This window comes from Podarcis filfolensis (assembly GCF_964270895.1).
Source record: "Podarcis filfolensis genome assembly, chromosome: 17".
NCBI lineage: Eukaryota > Metazoa > Chordata > Lepidosauria > Squamata > Lacertidae > Podarcis > Podarcis filfolensis.
The window spans coordinates 26,130,711-26,149,197 of record NC_139621.1 but is presented as its reverse complement, the minus strand read 5'-3'; the positions used below and the strand labels follow the sequence as shown (position 1 = coordinate 26,149,197).

The following is an 18,487-nucleotide window of genomic DNA, read 5'->3' as shown; positions in this document are numbered from 1 at the left end:
TTCCCGCTAGTAAGCGGTACCTATTTATCTACTTGCACTTGAGGGTGCTTTCGAACTGCTAGGTGGGCAGGAGCTGGGACCGAACGACGGGAGCTCACCCCGCCGCGGGGATTCGAACTGCCGACCATACGATCGGCAAGTCCTAGGCACTGAGGTTTTACCCACAGCGCCACCCGCTGTGATGTATACATGTGCTATTAATTCTTAAGAGTAAACAAGCTTCATTTTTAGTACAGCTAGGCAAATAAGGCCAAAAGGTTTCTAGTCCATAAAGTATTCATTGTTGGGTTGCTTTAAAAAACCCCTCAAACTATTCCACCTTCCCGCACAATCAAATCATGTATGGCCTGCCAGCAGCCTGAAAAGAAAAGAAAAACTGCAAGCACTCTTCATTTATAAAAGCTTTCCATACTGGGATAGGAGAGCTGGGGAAAAAGTTCACATCTGGAAACCAACGTGCCCCTCTGGATTCAGATAGTACATGGGTAAAGGTAAAGGACCCCTGACAGTTAAGTCCAGTCGCGAATGACTCTGGGGTTGCGGCACTCATCTTGCTTTACAGGCGAAGAGAGCCGGCTTTTGTCCACAGACAGTTTTTATGGGTCATGTGGCCAGCATGACTAAGCCGCTTCTGGCAAAACCAGAGCAGCGCACAGAAACGCTGTTTACCTTCCCGCCGGAGCAGTACCTATTTATCTACTTGCACTGGCATGCTTTTGAACTTCTAGGTTGGCAGGAGCTGGGACAGAGCAACGGGAGCTCACCCCGTCACGGGGATTTGAACTGCCAACCTCCTGATCGGCAAGCCCAAGAGGCTCAGTGGTTTAGACCACAGCGCCACCCGCGTCCCATAGTACATGGGTAGACGAGTCTAAAAAGCCTGGGACACAAATTTTCACAGCCCTCTAGCAGCCTCATTTATCAGAAGTAATGTATTTCACATTAACTCTGGAAGTGTATACTTGATTCTGACTAAACTAAGCTCTCGAAGAGATTTTTCCTCTAGGAGGCTTTTGCTCTAGATCAGGCATGGCCAAACTTGGCCCTCCAGATATTTTTGGGACTACAATTCCCATCATCCCTGACCACTGGTCCTGTTAGCTAGGGATGATGGAAGCTGTAGTCACAAAACATATGGAGGGCCAAGTTGGGCCATGCCTGCTCTAGATCATTGTTTACCAACCCTGGGTCTCCAGCTGTTTTCGTACTACAATTCCCAGCCTTCCTGACCACCAGTCTTGCTAGCTAGGGATGATGGGAGTTGTAGTCCAAAAACAGCTGAAGATCCAAGGTTGGGAAACACTGCTCTAGATGACCCTTCTGGGCCCTTCCAACTCTATGATTCTAGGAACGCTCCGCACTGCAACATTTTGTGCCAGCTTCTGCTTGCATTTCAGAATCCTTATCTGGGCCTTTGGAATGTTGAGTGCCTCTGCTAATCTAGAAAATCCTCCCAACACCAGCCAACACCTTCTTTTGAGAAGTGCATATATAAAAATAAAACCCCAGCACATGCCCTGGACTTTTCTGAGTTGATTAGAATATCCCAAACTTAGTTACACAATTGTCTTTTTTTATTTGGCAGATGAAAAAGCATACAAATCTCCCTATTCGAGACATTTGAAGAAAGAAATGCCAGCTGGATTTTTTGCATCTGCTTAGCCCCAATATGCACTCTGTGTCTCTTAGCAGCTAATCTTCCCTCCTTCCTCGCAACCATTATGGAAGAGTAGATGTGGGAGATAACCAGCAGGATGAGAAATCCTCTACTTCAAACTCTCTAGCTACCTATAACCCACAGAAAGCAACACTGCAAGTTCAGAAGGAGCGGAAAGGCTATTTGTCATATGCTAAGTGCAATGTATTTAACATAACTCCAAGCACAGAAATAACTGTTTCATAAGAGAGCATCTTCTATTAAGTTTTAAACAACAAAACTTACCCCAATTTCTCACTGTGGTCACATCAACACCATACATTTAAACAGTGCTATTTTTCTAGAAAAAGAGGTGCCAGAACGCACCATGAACGCACTCCCTTGTTCTCTTATAATGGCAATGGAACCCAACTGAGTGATGCAGGAACTCAGTTCCAGCTGAGAAAAAGCCCTGCATTTAAAGAACTCCTATAGGGAAGCAGGTGGTGCTGTGGGTTAAACCACAGAGCCTAGGACTTGCCGATCAGAAGGTTGGCAGTTCGAATCCCCACGACGGGGTGAGCGCCCGTTGCTCGGTCCCAGCTCCTGCCAACCTAGCAGTTCGAAAGCACGTGAAAGTGCAAGTAGATAAATAGGTACCGCTCTGGCAGGAAGGTAAACAGCGTTTCCATGCGCTGCTCTGGTTCGCCAGAAGTGGCTTAGTCATGCTGGCCACATGACCCTGTACGCCAGCAACCTCAGCCAGTAAAGCGAGATGAGCACCGCAACCCCAGAGTCATCCACGACTGGACCTAATGGTCAGGGGTCCCTTTATCTTTATACCACTTTAACAGTCATGACTTCCCTCTCAAAAACTTGGGAACTGTGGTTTGTTAAGGGTGCTGTTAATTATTAGGACACCAGGATTCTTTAGAAAGTAGAACTAAACTCTGGTAATGTCCTGCTCCTGGGCAGGCACACACAAAGCAGGGGAGCAGCATGCAAGCCCAATGCTATGTTCCGGCTCACTGAGAATTCTTTTATGTACTACTAAATCATGGGTTAGCATTGCACGCAAATAGCACCTTAGTTTGCACCAGGCCAATAGGAGACAGATTCACTAGTTTTACATCTAATATAGGCACAGGGTCGCCCTACGTCCAGAATTTCCTGGACATATCTGGAATACTGGAGTCTGGGAAAACCCAGTCATATGCCAGCCTGTGTCAGCAGTGCTGACTTCCCTTAGAAATAGCTCAAAAACATCCCTCTCTCTTTTTTGCAATGTTGCTCAAGAACATGGGTAGGCAAACTAAGGCCTGGGGGCCGGATCCGGCCCAATCGCCTTCTAAATCCGGCCTGCAGACGGTCCGGAAATCAGCGTGTTTTTACATGAGTAGAATGTGCCCTTTTATTTAAAGTGCATCTCTGGGTTATTTGTGGGGCATAGGAATTCATTCGTTTTAAAAAAATAAATCAAAATATAGTCCGGCCCCCCAAAAGGTCCTGGCCTCCTGCTGAAAAAGTTTGCTGGCTCCTGCTCAGGAGCTTTGCCAAAATAAGCTCAACAACTTTTCTGTCTGGATTTTCAATGTTTGAAATATAGCAACACAAACATAAACAGTTCCAAAAGATCACAAATTGTTGCCTTGCCTCGGTGCTGCATGCATCAAAAATAATTTGGTACCACAAACTACGGAACTGATGTTCAGCTTCTTCCCTCGGCTCCTATATTAATTGCAAGTTTGAATAACCCTTTTTACATCACATGTAGCTCATATGCTCCCTTATTCGAGTACTACCACCCCTGCCTTTTCTGGCTCATGCGTAGGATTTGTCAGCCCTCGACTGCCCACATTACGTAAGTTATCCCAGAGGTTAGCAGATTTGCTGAGAAGAAGAAGAAAAAGCCCATTTCTCCAAAACAAGCACAGGGGGCGAGAGGGATTGCAGTGTTACCCTGAAATCCTTTTATTAATAGAAAGAGGATTCTGCCGCAGTGCTAAAACGTTTGCATCCGTCACATACAATCCTTCAATGACACAGGCAGACTTGACACTCATTAAATACCAGGCAGAGGCTGCCATCATGCCACCTGGCGCATTGCTTTGGATTTAAGTGGCAAAGAAGAACATCAGTCACAAATGTGCGAGATTCTCTTCACTGCACCCATTTCTATTCTACCACTTAAACCTTGTGTTGATAGCTGCTACTTTTAAAAATGATGGCCTGGGTGACAGATATTATTTTATCAGCTGGATTCCTCCTCAGGCAGGACTGCCATCCATCCACCTGCCTGCTGCTCCCCAGCACTGAGGAGCCCAAAATAAACCATAATAATTTATTATTTATACCCCGTCCATCTGGCTGGGTTTCCTCAGCCACTCTAGGCGGTTCCCAACAGAATTAATGATAATGATAATGCAATAAAATATCAGACATTAAAAACTTCCCTAAACAGGACTGCCTTCAGGTGTCTTCTAAAAGTCAGATACAGTGGATGCTCAAGTTGTGAACATAATCTGTGTGGGAGGCACATTCACAACCCGCAGCGTCACATCTGTGCATGCGCAGGTTGCGATTCGGCGCTTCTGCTCATGCGCAAATCACAATTTAGTGCTTCTGCACATGCACCGAAACCCGGAAGTAACCCGTTCCGGTACTTCCAGGATTCGGCACATCCGTATCCTGAAAACATGCAACCTGAAGCGTCCGTAACCCGAGGTATGACTGTAGTTGTTTATTTCCTTGACATCTGATGGGAGGGCGTTCCACAGGGCAGGCACCACTACTGAGAAAGCCCTCGCCTGGCTCCCTCACATCTCGCAATGAGGGAATCGTCAGAAGGCCCTCAGCGCTGGACCTCAGCAGGGGTTTATGCATGAAACACTAGCAGTACCTCCCTGCCATCTTCTTTAAAAAAGTGCAACAGAAAATGAGAAGCCACTCCTCTTTCTAAGTTGGCTCAGTCAATAGGGCATGAGACTCTTAATCTCAGGATTGTGGGATTGAGCCCCACGTTGGGTGAAAGATTCCTGCAATGCCAGGGGGGTTGGACTAGATGACCCTCAAGGTCCCTTCCAACTCTATGAGTCTACCATGGGGGAGGGAAAGTTCCAATGGACTGTTTTGCCCTATGGGTGACATCAGCAGTTAGCCTCCGGGAATCTGAATATGTGCACCATCTTGGGAAATCCCTTTCAAGCATGAGATATCTCTACTAAGAGTGTTGGTTTATTTTGCCCCCAAGAACAGTAAGACTGCAACAGGCTTAAGTAAAGTTATTCTTATTATGCGGATTTTCCCCGGAAATCTCCCAGATTATAAAAGCAGCAACCTTCCCTGTTTGTCCACAGCATTTGAGCTTAAGATGTGAACTAACTCTGAACAAATAGGCTCCATGTCATGAATTACTCTACTTTTTAAAAAGTTGTCCAATTTCACAGTCAGTATCATTGTTATCATGGGACACGACGGGGTGAGCTCCCGTTGCTCTGTCCCAGCTCCTGCCAATCTAGCAGTTTGAAAGCATGCCAGTGCAAGCAGATAAATAGGTATCACTGTGGTGGGAAGGTAAACGGCATTTCTGTGCGCTCTGGTTTTCCATCACGGTGTTCCGTTGCACCAGAAATGGTTTAGTCATGCTGGCCACATGACCCGGAAAGCTGCCTGTGGACAAACGCTGGCTCCCTCGACCTGAAAGCGAGATGAGCGCCTCAACCCCATAGTCGCCTTTGACTGGACTTAAACATCCAGGGGTCCTTTACCTTATCTTGGGACAGTGAATTTTTAAGTTGATTTTGTATCTGTGAAGACATTTCTGTCCTGGCTTCCCTTATCAGTCATTTCCACCATTCTGAATTCTGTTGTTATGGGTGAAAACTGTTAACTCTAATAACACAATTAGAAATCAAGCTCCGCTGCAATCAATGAAACGTCTAAGCGAATTATTTAAGGAACAGGATGTAAAAACCAGCATGACTTTATTGAAACATTATGAATGAAGTGAAGCAGAAGAATGTGCCAAGTGGTTCCACGACATAATTTAAGCTCCGTCAAGATTTTCCTAAGCCTATTACACAATAATTTGCACTTTAAAATGTCCAGTGAAAGCACCTCACATCTCTCTCTCCCATGATGGACTAATGGTCTCCCAACTCCATCCCAAATCCAAGTAGTGGGAGGGGAAGCAAAGCTGTATTAGCCATTTGGTTAAAGTGAGACAAGCTGTGACAGGCAATGGTCATTAAAAAAAATTGTATGGCAGTGAATGAATTGCTTCAGATGAGCAGATTTCACTTGCCAATCATAATATCCCTAGAAGTTTAAGGAGAAAACATGCGCCACACGGTTCTTAATTTATTCCAACATATCCGCAAGATTAGGCTAGGCTAAAATAGCATCACTCATTCATAAAGCTTCATGAGGTTCATGTTCAGCCCACATTCATAAATCACCTCTGCAGCCTGGTGGCTTTTGTAGAATCTCATGATGCAACAAGAGTTTACGGATTGCAACTAGTTCAGATGTTGTGAGTACTCTCTATGCTTGTCTCTCCACCATCCAAGCAGGGCTCCTGGTGCCAATATGGGAAATAACCCACCCAATACATAAATCAATTACCATATGGAATGGGAACAGTTTTGCAGCCTGAAATCAAACCACATCCAAATATCATCCACTGCACTGCAAATAAACTGGAGACTCATGGAGATTCAAGCTTACGCCTATTTGGGAAGCCAAAAGTCCTTCCTAATTCTTTAACACAGGCATCCTCAACCTTGGCCCTCCAGATGTTTTGAGACTACAATTCCCATCACCCCTGACCACTGGTCCTGCTAGCTAGGGGTCATGGGAGTTGTAGGCCAAAAACATCTGGAGGGCCAAGGTTCAGGAAGCCTGTTTTAACACCAGGACTGAAGCAGACAAGACCAGTTAGGGTGTTCATCTAAACCAGTGTAATGACTATGATGCACACAACCACCATTCTGAAGCATCTCAGAAGACCATTCTTCAAAAGTAGCCTCAAGTTTTGAAATATTAAAAAAAAATGAAATTATGTAGTGCCACTGCACTTACATAAAAAGATCCATTTTCTTCTAACAGGCCCACTTCAATGCTTTTATTCCACAAGTCAGGGGAAAACCCTTAAGATATCCCTACGGCTTTTAAAATTATAGATCTTCCACTGGAATGCACCCAAGAACAATCTGCAGTTAATCAACTTTATCCTCTTTAGCCAATATCAATATGGAGGAAGCTACTGTAACGTTTTAAAGGGACAGGGAAGTAATTCAACCTGATAAAAGCTAAGCAGCCAACCTTGACAGCACATGAATTATCACTTTGCCTAACGCACAAGCCAGTCGCTGCTTCGTATCTGCTCCTATTCTCACATCACAGACAACCGTATGGAGCCTTGGAAGTTGATGCAATAGCTATTGGATCATCAATTGTCAAAATGCCCACTGCACAGAAGAAACTTGGAAGGAATAGGTAGTATTGTAATTTCACATGCAAAATTCTAGCCTGCAAGAATGTAACAGCCCTGCTGAATCAGACCAAATACCCATCTAGTCCAGCATTCTGTTTTCATAGCGGTCAACCACATACCCTTTGGAAAACCCATAAGCAGGTCTTGAGCACAGCAGTACTTGCCCTCTCATTGGCCAACTGGCATTCCAAGAGAAACTGACTGCTACTAGATGATATATTGTTATCATTAGTAACAACTGATAGCCTGTGTAAAAGGGGGGGTGAGAATTAGCCAGAGTGCTTATTCAGCTAAATGTGCAGCTAATTTGTGCATTTGATTAGAAATATGGCAATCACAATATTTAAGTGGTTGTCAAGTCTGCGGGCATCTTAATACCTGTGTAAAAGAAGGGCATTAATTTTATACGGTTTAGGACAGACTTGTAAATAAGCCCAAACTGTATTCAACTGCTCCAGTGTTGGAAATTAGCCAGGCGCCAGGCACACTTTGCGACTGGGGATTGCCAGAATGTGAATGCTTCAAGAAGCCTTCTTGTAATGTATGGCGACTGAGACTCAAGAATAAAATTGCCGCTGGGCCTTCCTGCCTGTTATAACCCAGTGTCTATGCTGGGTGCAGAAGAGGAAGAGAGATTGCTCCACTCCTCTTCCTCCTCCATCATCCCCTTCACCTATACCTAGCCTATGACTACCAGGCCAGCACGTAAATACAAGGCCTCATGACATTACAAAAGTAAACTCTTCAATAAACAACATACTGCTGACACGCAAGTCCAGGGAAACTAAACTCCCACAAACACCTTCACCAGAAAGGTTACATGCGGTGTTTTGTGTGTTGTTGTTTTTTGCCAGGGAATGTACACTTAGAAAGCAAAGGGTGAAATAAAAACCCTAAAGATGTTGCCATTCATCATCACGCCTTGCAGTTGCTGCAAGTTCTTATGAGCACGTGGTTAGCTGCAGCAAGTCTCTTGGTAAGCCAGATACTAGGGCTGTGAGTGGCAGCTCTCCACAAGACACAAGCCCATTTCGCAAGTTGCCTTTATGCTTATACTAAGTGTATGGAGAGGAAGTGGGTGCTGTGGTCCTGGCTGCGCCCAGACATTCTGCACTCTGCAAACCCCACTGCTGCCTGTTTAGCACGATAGTGGAATCTTGCTTCCCTTTCGCATGATTAGGAGTAGAGATGAAAGAAGGGCCAGTACAACTCAGCATTTGCAGACTGCCTTCGATCAGAGGTTTCAAACAAGTGGCTCATGGAATTGAGCTCCCATGTGGGTGGTCTGTAGAAAAGCTGCAGATCAGTTAAAAATAATTTGTTTCAGTATTTTGCCCTGCACTTAATTCTTTTTGCCAATGGAGATTCAAGGCCATTTTGACAAGGTTCAATTTTATCCAACAGAGTGGCTAGCAAAGGACCGAGGGCTTGTGATTTTTCACATTATGCTGGCACTGTCCACAATTTTTTCTCTACTATACACCAGTTCAGAGAGCCCTTCTCAGCACTCTGTCCTAGGGGGTACAAGACTTTCCTAATGCTGTGCTGGTTTTCATGATGATGACGCCACTGGAGAAAGAAGCTAATTAAGAGATGCGCCAAGGCTCTCAGCAAAATTCAAGTGGTGCAAACATACAGACACTGAAGTCTGGAAACGGCTGCATTAGATACTTCAGAGCATTTCACAGACACGGTCTCATGGCTCCTTGGAACAATTCAGTAAGGTGCACCAGTATTTTTGCCCTTATTATGGGTGAAGGGCAACAGAACAGCTTGCTGAAGAATAGCTTGCAAGTTTAATGGAAATGCATTTGAACGGGGGACCTCCCAGTTCATGCATGAGTTGCTGAATGCCACTGTACTACACCGACTGAAACAGAAAATACTTGTTTCAAAATCAGCCATTGAAAGGATGGGCGCATATGTACACACACTGTACACTTGACATGTGCAAGAGATGGCAGGTATCTCAGTGCTGTTGTATATGTACCCCTTGTACACGCCAAGTTGTTCCAGAACAAATGGCTCCTCCCTACCAGTTTCCATGGGACGCGGGTGGCGCTGTGGGTTAAACCACAGAGCCTAGGACTTGCTGACCAGAAGGTCAGAGGTTCGAATCCCTGCAACGGGGTGAGCTCCCGTTGCTCGGTCCCTGCTCCTGCCAACCTAGCAGTTCGAAAGCATGTCAAAGTGCAAGTAGATAAATAGGTACCACTCTGGCGGGAAGGTAAACGGCGTTTCCGTGTGCTGCTCTGGTTCGCTAGAAGCGGCTTAGTCATGCTGGCCACATGACCCGGAAGCTGTACGCCGGCTCCCTCGGCCAGTAAAGCGAGATGAGCGCCGCAACCCCAGAGTCGTCCGCAACTGGACCTAATGGTCAGGGGTCCCTTTACCTTTACCTTACCAGCTTCCACAGGACAGAGACTTTACCAGAAGTTAGCAAATGGTTGGCTGAGGGTTCCTTCAAGCCAGACACCTTTGTTTTGTAGGTCATCATGACTATTAGGAGGTCTCTTGGGGGAAAACTACACTTTTAACACACTTAGAGATAACCCTAGCCTAATAATGGCCTTCATTGTCCCATGAATATTATTTGCAGTTTCCAAGACAGAAACAACAGGGTTGCTCAATCCTAACCGTCAGGACTCCCACCAGCCACTTCATGTCATGTGCCATTTTACATCCTTCTATGCAGCCTCATAACATAAATTCCCTGGATGAATTATAATAAAAGACACAAAAATGTCAAACAGTTAAAGAAAATACATATACAGTGGTACCTCTGGTTGCGAACGGGATCCGTTCCGGAGGCCCGTTCGCAACATGAAAAGAGTGCAACCCGCAGCAGCGCGTCTGCGCACGCGCGGGTTTTAATTCACCACTTCTGCGCATGCGTGTGAAGCCATTTTGCACTTCTGTGCATGTGCGAGCGACGAAACCCGGAAGTAACCCTTTCTGGTACTTCCGGGTCGCCGTGGGACATAACCTGAAAGAACGTAGCATGAAGCGGACGTAACATGAGGTATGACTATATGCAAACACCATCACAAGTTACAAAAGTTACAAACAGATTTTTAAAAAGAAAAACAGGGTCAGAATACAGAGCTTATTTAAAACAGCTAGGTGAACAACAACAACAACAACAACAAGCACCCCTGGCACCAAACCACCACCCAGGCAAAGCTTTCTGAAAAACCTGTTGCATAACAGATGCCACTACCCAAAAGGCCCTGTCCTTGGAGGTTCACCCACCTCTCTTTATTAACTTCATTAACTTGTGAGGACTCCGAATAGGGCCACTAAAGAGGACCTTAAGGTTCAGATAGGTACATAGGGAACGCAGCAGACTTTCAGGTAACCTAGTCTCAAACATTTGGGGCTTTGAAAGGTTAAAACCAGCCCTTTAAATGGGGCCTTGGAGACAGAACAGCTGATAAAGTGCAGACATTATAAGGTCAATGTACCCAGTTACCAGCAGCTGAAATGTAGCCTGCTGTAGAAAAATAAGAGTTATGTCCATTGCTCCACCCACTTCTTGCCTCTTGGGCATGGAAGAATTCATCTCCCTGGCTGGAAGAGGTTCCCCAACCCTGCTATACATGATACGTTCTTCAGGCTAAAGCATATTTATGGTAACAGATCTGAGACAAGGTCAACATCAAGCTTCCACCACCCAGATTCCCAGCAGTACGAAGCTGGTGCTGATTATCTAGGACCAAGGCCTTCAAGGAACACTCACAGTCACATACCAACCAAGTGTAGAGAAACTGGGTGGCAGCACATGAACGTTGCTTGGCTGCTACACAAGGATTCTCCTAATGCCAACCTCTAAACAATGAAGGTGCCATGTTCCAAAATGCATTGTGAAGACCAAACAAAAAACCCCTACCCAACTCTGCTTCTCAGCAGGTATGGGCCATAAGAACAGATCTCAATGAAATTTCCGCAGTCCACACATTTCAAGAAAGAGAGGCACAACATTCAGGTCCAAATCCCGGGAAGAGGGCTTGAACAGACCTTTCTACATGCAGGCCTAACTGGATAGCTGCTGTCTCTCTATATTAAGCATGCTTGCGAAAACTGCTAAATTGTTGTCAAACACAGTCAAGATGTCAGTGTGTCTTCAAGATAGGGGGAGAACAGGGTTTACTTCAAGCCACAATTGGAGCCTTTATAAAGATCTACAGTGGTACCTTGGGTTACATACGCTTCAGGTTACAGACTGACTCTGCTAACCCAGAAATAGTACCTCAGGTTAAGAACTTTGCTTCAGGATGAAAACAGAAATCGTGCTCCGGCGGTGCGGCAGCAGTGGGAGGCCCCACTAGCTAAAGTGGTGCTTCAGGTTAAGAACTGTTTCAGGTTAAGAACGGACCTCCGGAATGAAATAAATACGTAACTAGAGGTACCACTGTATTTTGATATCAAGGTTCAGCTCTGGAATGAGTTAATGGCTGCTAAGGACATGCAAAGTATATTTTCCTACATAACCTCTCCATGGGGGGTGGGAGATGCAGCTTCTGGCCAGGTTTGACCCCAAACCCCTCGCTCAGATCAGTTGCCTGAAACTACATTCCTGTTGTCCCTTGTCTCAGCACAAGGTGACCCAATAAGTCTGGGGCTGGTAGAAGACACAAGATTTACCCACCCGGGAAGAATGGCAGATGAAGTTGATGGACTATATGGAACTGGCGGAAATGACTGGCAGAATCCGAGACCAGAGAGAAGAGTCGGTGGAAGAAGATTGGAAAAAATTCAAATATTATTTACAGAAATACTGTAAAATTAATGAATGCTAGAAAAATGTTGGAATGAAGTTATATGGCTTTAGGAGAAAGGTTATAAGGAATTAAGTATAAATGGATTTTTAATGTATCAAAGGGAGAAAAAAATAAGGTTAAAATAAGTTAAGATAAATTACAGGACAGAAAACTGAGGAGGATGGAAAGGATTTGCTGAAACAGTTAACTGAAGTGGAATACAAAAAGGGAGGTGTGAGGAAGTCGTGGAAATAAGTGAATGAAAGATAAGATACTGAAATAATGGATGTGTTTTAAATTGTGTTTGTTGTATTTTGTTAATTTAATGTTTTTAATGTCAGTGTTATGTAGTGTTTTTGTTTTTGTATTGTATTGTATTGTATTGTTGAATTATTTTTCTTTCTTTTATACCCTTTAAACTATTAATAAATATTATTTTAAAAAAATAAAAAAAAGTATGGGGCTGGTAAAGTGTCAAGAACTCAGATATACAATCTAGGTGCCAAATGGCTCCTCAAACCAAGGTTGCAGTCACCAAAATGGAATGTATTGTTGCCATTTTGGGACAAGACAGCTCTAAAGTCTTATTTTTAAAATGATGGACTGATTGTGATTGCTTCTCAGTTAAACATCTGGCTAGTTCAGAGCTAGGCTGAGAACTTTGAGAAGTTAAAAGAAGAAAAGTCACTTGATCCAGGGACAGTCCACATTATATATTGGCCTCTTCTGACCTCTTTTTCTTAATGTTGACTGCTCCTGCTCAGGCTGCACAGAAATAGCATTTTGGTTCCAGAAATCCATTCTGAATTGTGCAGGTAAAATATAACTGATAGAATTCTACAGGATGGAGTATTAGCGCGTGAAAACTACCGAGATCCGATGATCCCCAAGAATGCACCTCCAGATGGTTGAGATATCAGGTGCCATCCTGGCACCCAGGATTCTTCACTTGGTTGCAAGTGGCCAATAGCCAGGTGCAAAATGTGCCTGGCATCTGGCTAGTTTTGAACATTGCTGGTGCAACCTTCCTGTGCTGGTTAAAACTGAAAGCTCCAGATCAGGAAAAGGCCAATACCAGGGGTCAGCAAACTTTTTCAACAGGGGGCCAGTCCACTGTCCCTCAGACCTTGTGGGGGCTGGACTATATTTTTTTGGGGGAAATATGAACAAATTCCTATGCCCCACAAATAACCCAGAGATGCATTTTAAATAAAAGCACACATTCCACTCATGTAAAAACATCAGGCAGGCCCCACAAATAACCCAGAGATGCATTTTAAATAAAAGGGCACATTCTACTCATGTAAAAACACTCCGATTCCCAGACCGTCCGCGGGCCGGATTTAGAAGGCGATCGGGCCAGATTCGGCCCCCGGGCCTTAGTTTGCCCACCTATGGCCAATTCTCTCCTTGCACATCAGCAACTTATCTGATGCAGTTATCCGAGTGGCACAGATGGGACAATTCATGCAGCAGCAGCTCCCACACCACTATGAAAAAAGCAGGCTGTGGAACTTAAATTGACCCTTCATGACCAAAAAGGAACAAGCAGAGATCCTGACCGGAGCTGTTACACAAGAATCCTTTGGACGGCAGGGATGAAAAGGGTAGGTGGCTTGAAATCCACTGGCTTGCTGTCAACAAAGCAATGCAGCCCAGGGTAACTCAATCCTTCCATCATCATGTAGCCCAGGTATAAGGAACGGAGGCCTATTGTTTGTTCACACACCTGGTACAAGATTGATACCTCATGGGAAGCCAATTACATGATGTTGTACCATGCGGAACTGCCGCTTGTGTAAAACTCTCAAGGTGGTTAATTACTACACTGCCCCCGTGTGCAGCTGTTAAAACCACAACAGATCTGCAGAGTTTTGGGCTGGTGCGTGGAACACACACAAGTTAAGGTGGCTCTCCTCCAGCGTATTTTGCAGAGTCCCTTCCGACGCGTCCTGAGAAAGGACTCAAAACCAATACATTTGTTGCACCTGCCAGATTTCTCAAGGCAAACGCACGACCTCTCTTGACAGCAACACCTGGAAAAAAAGCTATGAAGCTGGACTGCTTCCACTTATCCCTTCTCGGGACACAACGCAGCAACCAACTGTGGTACTCAGGAAGCAAGCAACCACTGGAGGCTGGTGTACAGGGGCAAATGAAGAGCCTGCCTGCCTTCTTACTTGCAACTCATAAGGTGATGGCTCTGCATGTTACCAGATCCAGCTTCATATACAGTCCCTCTTCCCCTGCCTTCTGCCCTACGAATCTCAGGAGCAGCCTAGGAAGCCCCAGCTGAAGTGAGGTACTCAGAACACAGGGGAGGAAAAGTGCAGTGGCTTTTGGAAAGGGAGCAAGGCCAATGCTCTTGACTTACTTCCAGGAATTTGTAAGCTGCTCTGTGGAGGGTGTTGCTCAAAAAGCTTGTAAATAAACTTATAAATAAATAAATAAATTCAGACCACTGCTGTGCCTCTGGTTGCTTAAGGCACCAATATTTTGCAGCTCAAGTTATACAGTTTTACACAGCTCAAGCTATGCTTAACTGGGGCAGAATCTTCTCTCTTGCCAGATATAAGATGTTGTCAGAGCCTCAGACTATAGTGTATTGAGCAGGGGTCAGCAAACTTTTTCAGCAGGGGGCCGGTCCACTGTCCCTCACACCTTGTGGGGGGCCGGACTACAGTGGTATCTCAGGTTAAGTACTTAATTCGTTCCGGAGATCCGTACTTAACCTGAAACTGTTCTTAACCTGAAGCACCACTTTAGCTAATGGGGCCTCCTGCTGCTGCCACGCCACCGGAGCACAATTTCTGTTCTCATCCTGAAGCAAAGTTCTTAACCTGAATATATTATTATATTATATATTATGTAATAATATTATTATTATTAACCTGAAGCAATATTTCTGGGTTAACGGAGTCTGTAACCTGAAGCGTATGTAACCTGAAGCATATGTAACCCGAGGTACCACTGTATATTTGTGGGGGGGGATGAGCGAATTCCGATGTCCCACAAATAACCCAGAGATGCATTTTAAATAAAAGCACACATCTACTCATGTAAAAACACCAGGCAGGCCCCACAAATAACCCAGAGATCCATTTAAAATAAAAGGACACATTCTACTCATGTGAAAACACGCTGATTCCCAGACAGTCCGTGGGCTGGATTTAGAAGGCGATTGGGCCGATCCAGCCCTTGGGCCTTAGTTTGTCTACCCATGGTCTTGAGTATTCACTATACGTACATCCAAGAAGACACCTATGTCTAAAATGAGGACAGGAACTTGCTTAATGCCTGGGCATCTGTACCAAGCTCTTTAGTCAATCTACCATTTGGGGCTCTGAGAACCAACTTCCAAGACATTGACATGCCATTTAAAGTCAGCTAAGAATATCCCAAAGTGCCAGCAAATACAGGCCTTGATCATCTCTGCACTTCTTTAATTGTCCTAAGTTGGGAATCGAAGAGGTAAGCGATGCAGTTTCTGAGAACCTTTCCCAACAGGTAATGGCTTCTGGTGGACAAACCTAACTGGCAGTAGTGTTGGATTGTTCTTAAATATACAGCCGACTCCCCCAGGGAGGACTTGTCTTAAAGGTAGAACAGAGGCAACTGCAGAAAAGGAAGCCAACCCATTCGGGTCATCAAGGTCAGGTGCACAAACCAATACACACCAAACTGGCAGATAGGAAAAGAGCCTGGCACGGAGCCAGGGATTGCTTCACTGCGCCCCACGCTTGCAACACAGCCTGCATTTGTGACAGCACTGCAAACCCAACCTCCGCACAAGTGTCCTCCACGCACTTTCAACACGGATGAGTCAACACACCATCACAAATTACTGTGTCCTTATTACGAGCCCAAAACAGAAGTTGCTTTGTTGTTTTCCCATTCTTGCCTTGGCTGTGTCGGAGCCAAAATATACTCAGATGGGTTGCTTACACACAAACACAAACAGGAGAGGACAACAGACAAAAAAGACTGGAAGAGGACTTTAAAAAAAAAGATTCCCACCATTTCACCAACTTAGCGAAGGGGGCAAGATCTTGGTGGAAGGCTGAAGTCCAGGGGTGCCAACTTGAATAAAATATTGAGGGGACTCAGGTAAGCCCCGCCTTACACCGTTGATCACATGACGTGGTGCATGGACATCATTTGAATGGCAATGCCCATCAACTGGGGGGGGACTCAAATATTTGGGGGGGGCGAAGGGTCCTCAGCCCCAAAGAGTTGGCTCCCACGCTGAAGTCCCTCTTGCACACATGCCCCCTTGCTTTTTGCACGTTTCCTACACTGCAGCTTACTCTCTTGCAGCCCTGAGCGACCCAGCTGTCCAGGCAAAGAAACGCATTCACACGACCCAGATCGACCACGCACGCCCGGAAGCCAGGAGAAGAACCGAGCCCAGCCCTCGCCCTGGCCCCGCGCAGGCCCCACCGGCGGCCGCTACCTTGTCGGCGATGCTGCGCGGCAGCTGCAAGTCCGGGCTGGGCGTCAGCTCGGCGCCCGCCTCTTCGCTGCTGGAGGCGGCCAGCGGGTGCGGCATCTCCCGCAGAGACTTGGGACCCGACGAAGGCAGCGCCTTGGGAGTGCCCGCCCCGCCGCCGCCGCCGCCCGCGGCTGCGGACATGGCGGAGGCGGAGCAGCAAGGGCCACGGAGCCCGGCCCGAGAGGAGGAGGAGAAGAGGAAGAAGCCTCGCCGAGCCAGCGACCGTCCGGAGGCCGCGCGGACGCTCCGCTCCTGGGCTGGCCGGGAAAGGGGCGGAGGGAAGCGGCCGTGACGGGCAGAGCCCCGCGCGCCTTCTCCGCCCCGCGCCTTTTGCGCGCCCGGAGCCGCCCCCGGCCCGCCCCGTGCAGGAAGCGCGCGCGCGCCTCGGAAAGACTCGACGTTGCAGCAGCAGCAACAGCAGCGGCCGCGGCTCCTCGGAGCAATTTCCCCCGGAGAGGCTAAGCGCCGAGGCTCCGCCCTCCCCGCGCCGAGAGAAGGAGAGCAGCCATAGGCGGAGGAGGGACCTGCGGCAGCCGCGGCGCCTGCTTCCCTCCTTGCCCGCTGCTGCTCGGTGGGGCGGCCGCCTCTCTCCTCTCTCTCACTCTCTTTCCCGGATGATCCCTGGGAAATGGATTTCTCTCGCGCCCGCCAGCGCGCATCCCTCTTTGGCGGAAGAAGCACCGGCTGCCTCGTTATGCAGCTGGTGGATTCTAGCCCCGCTTACCCCAGGACACTCAACAGGTCTTAATTCTGAGTAGACTGGGGTTAAGGTTGCGCTGTTCCCGTCCCTTTGTTTTGAGAATCGTCGAATGGTTGGAAGGGACCCCAAAGACCCTCTAGACCGCCCCCGCCCCCCGCAACTAGGGTTGCCACCTTTGTTCTGGCAAAATACAGGGCGAGGGGGGGTTGTTTTTTCCCATCGGTGCTGAACTGATTTCAAAGCAATCCATTACAATCCATTTCAGCCTAACAAGATGGGCCATCTGGCATTTGTCACTCATGCACACACGTTCACGTGAATTTGTAAATCTGTCTGTGCTTGGCTACCCGGAGATAAAATATATGACCTTTCGCACACCCTTTCAAACACATGTATTTGGAGAGGATCCCTAACTCGGCTGAGAGAGAGAAAAGATCTGAAGTGCAGGGCAAAACTGTATCAATACAGAATGTAGCATTTTACATTGAAATACAGGACAATTCTGCATTATACAGGACAGTCCTGAGTAATATAGGACAGGTGGCAACCCTACCTGCAACGCAGGAATGTTTTGCTCAACGTGGGGCTCAACCCCACCCCCCTCCTGCTCTGCTGACTGAGCTGTTCCCTGAGGAGATGTTCTTAAATGTGTTGTGTGCATTCAATTTGCTGGTATGGGGGGGCGAGCGGTTAGCTTCCTCCCCAACCCCATTCTTTTGGTGCTGGTTCCGACATGCAGAGCACCCATGCAGTGATGGTGTGTGTGTGTGTACATGTGAATACCAGGGGTGCCCAAACTTCAAAGAGGGCCAGATTTGATGAAGTGAACCATTGAAGTTGCTGACCATTTTTTAGGATTGAAGCTGTTGAGGTTTTTAGGGTTGCTAGGGTGGCAGTTGTTGACCTTTTTTGGAATTGACCTTGTTGAGCTCTTTTTAGGATTTGACACCAATAAATAAACTGCCACGGGGCCAAATAAAACCAGCCAGGGGGCCAAATTTTGCCCCCAAAACGAACTTTGGACATGCCTGGAATAGACCATCACAGGTATCCATCACATCATCCCTGGAGTGCCTACATTTTAGACCACTTCCACTTTTTCAGTGAAGTCACTTTGCATGTTCAGCTGCAAGCCACTAAAGATCTTTGGGGTTTGTCCTTGGGGGTGGGGGGGACATGGGGATTTGGGTGTGATGGCCTTCAGCCGGCTTCCCATCTCTGAGCAGGTTTGCGTCCCTCCTCACCATTGCTACCACTGTCCATTTGTTTGCCCCCCCCGCCCCACCAGCAGCAACAAAAGCTTCAGCCATCTCCCCTGCATCCTCCAGTCACAGTAGCTGCTTTAATATTATTTGACATATACATGCTTACCTGTTTTCACTGCTTTCAATAGATATATTAGTAT

The 18,487-nt window shown here is 46.6% G+C and overlaps 1 protein-coding gene across 1 annotated transcript in view; it reads right to left on the bottom strand.

Annotated features, from left to right (window-relative positions):
• The window catches only part of SNX30 (sorting nexin family member 30), a 40,903-nt gene extending 23,931 nt beyond the window's left edge, over positions 1-16,972 (bottom strand). Inside the window, exon 1 of the mRNA XM_083593647.1 lies at positions 16,344-16,972. Coding sequence (XP_083449773.1) covers positions 16,344-16,523 — 180 coding nt within the window. The 5' untranslated portion in view covers positions 16,524-16,972. The remainder of the gene's footprint in view (positions 1-16,343) is intronic.
• Positions 16,973-18,487: the final 1,515 nt, after the last annotated feature.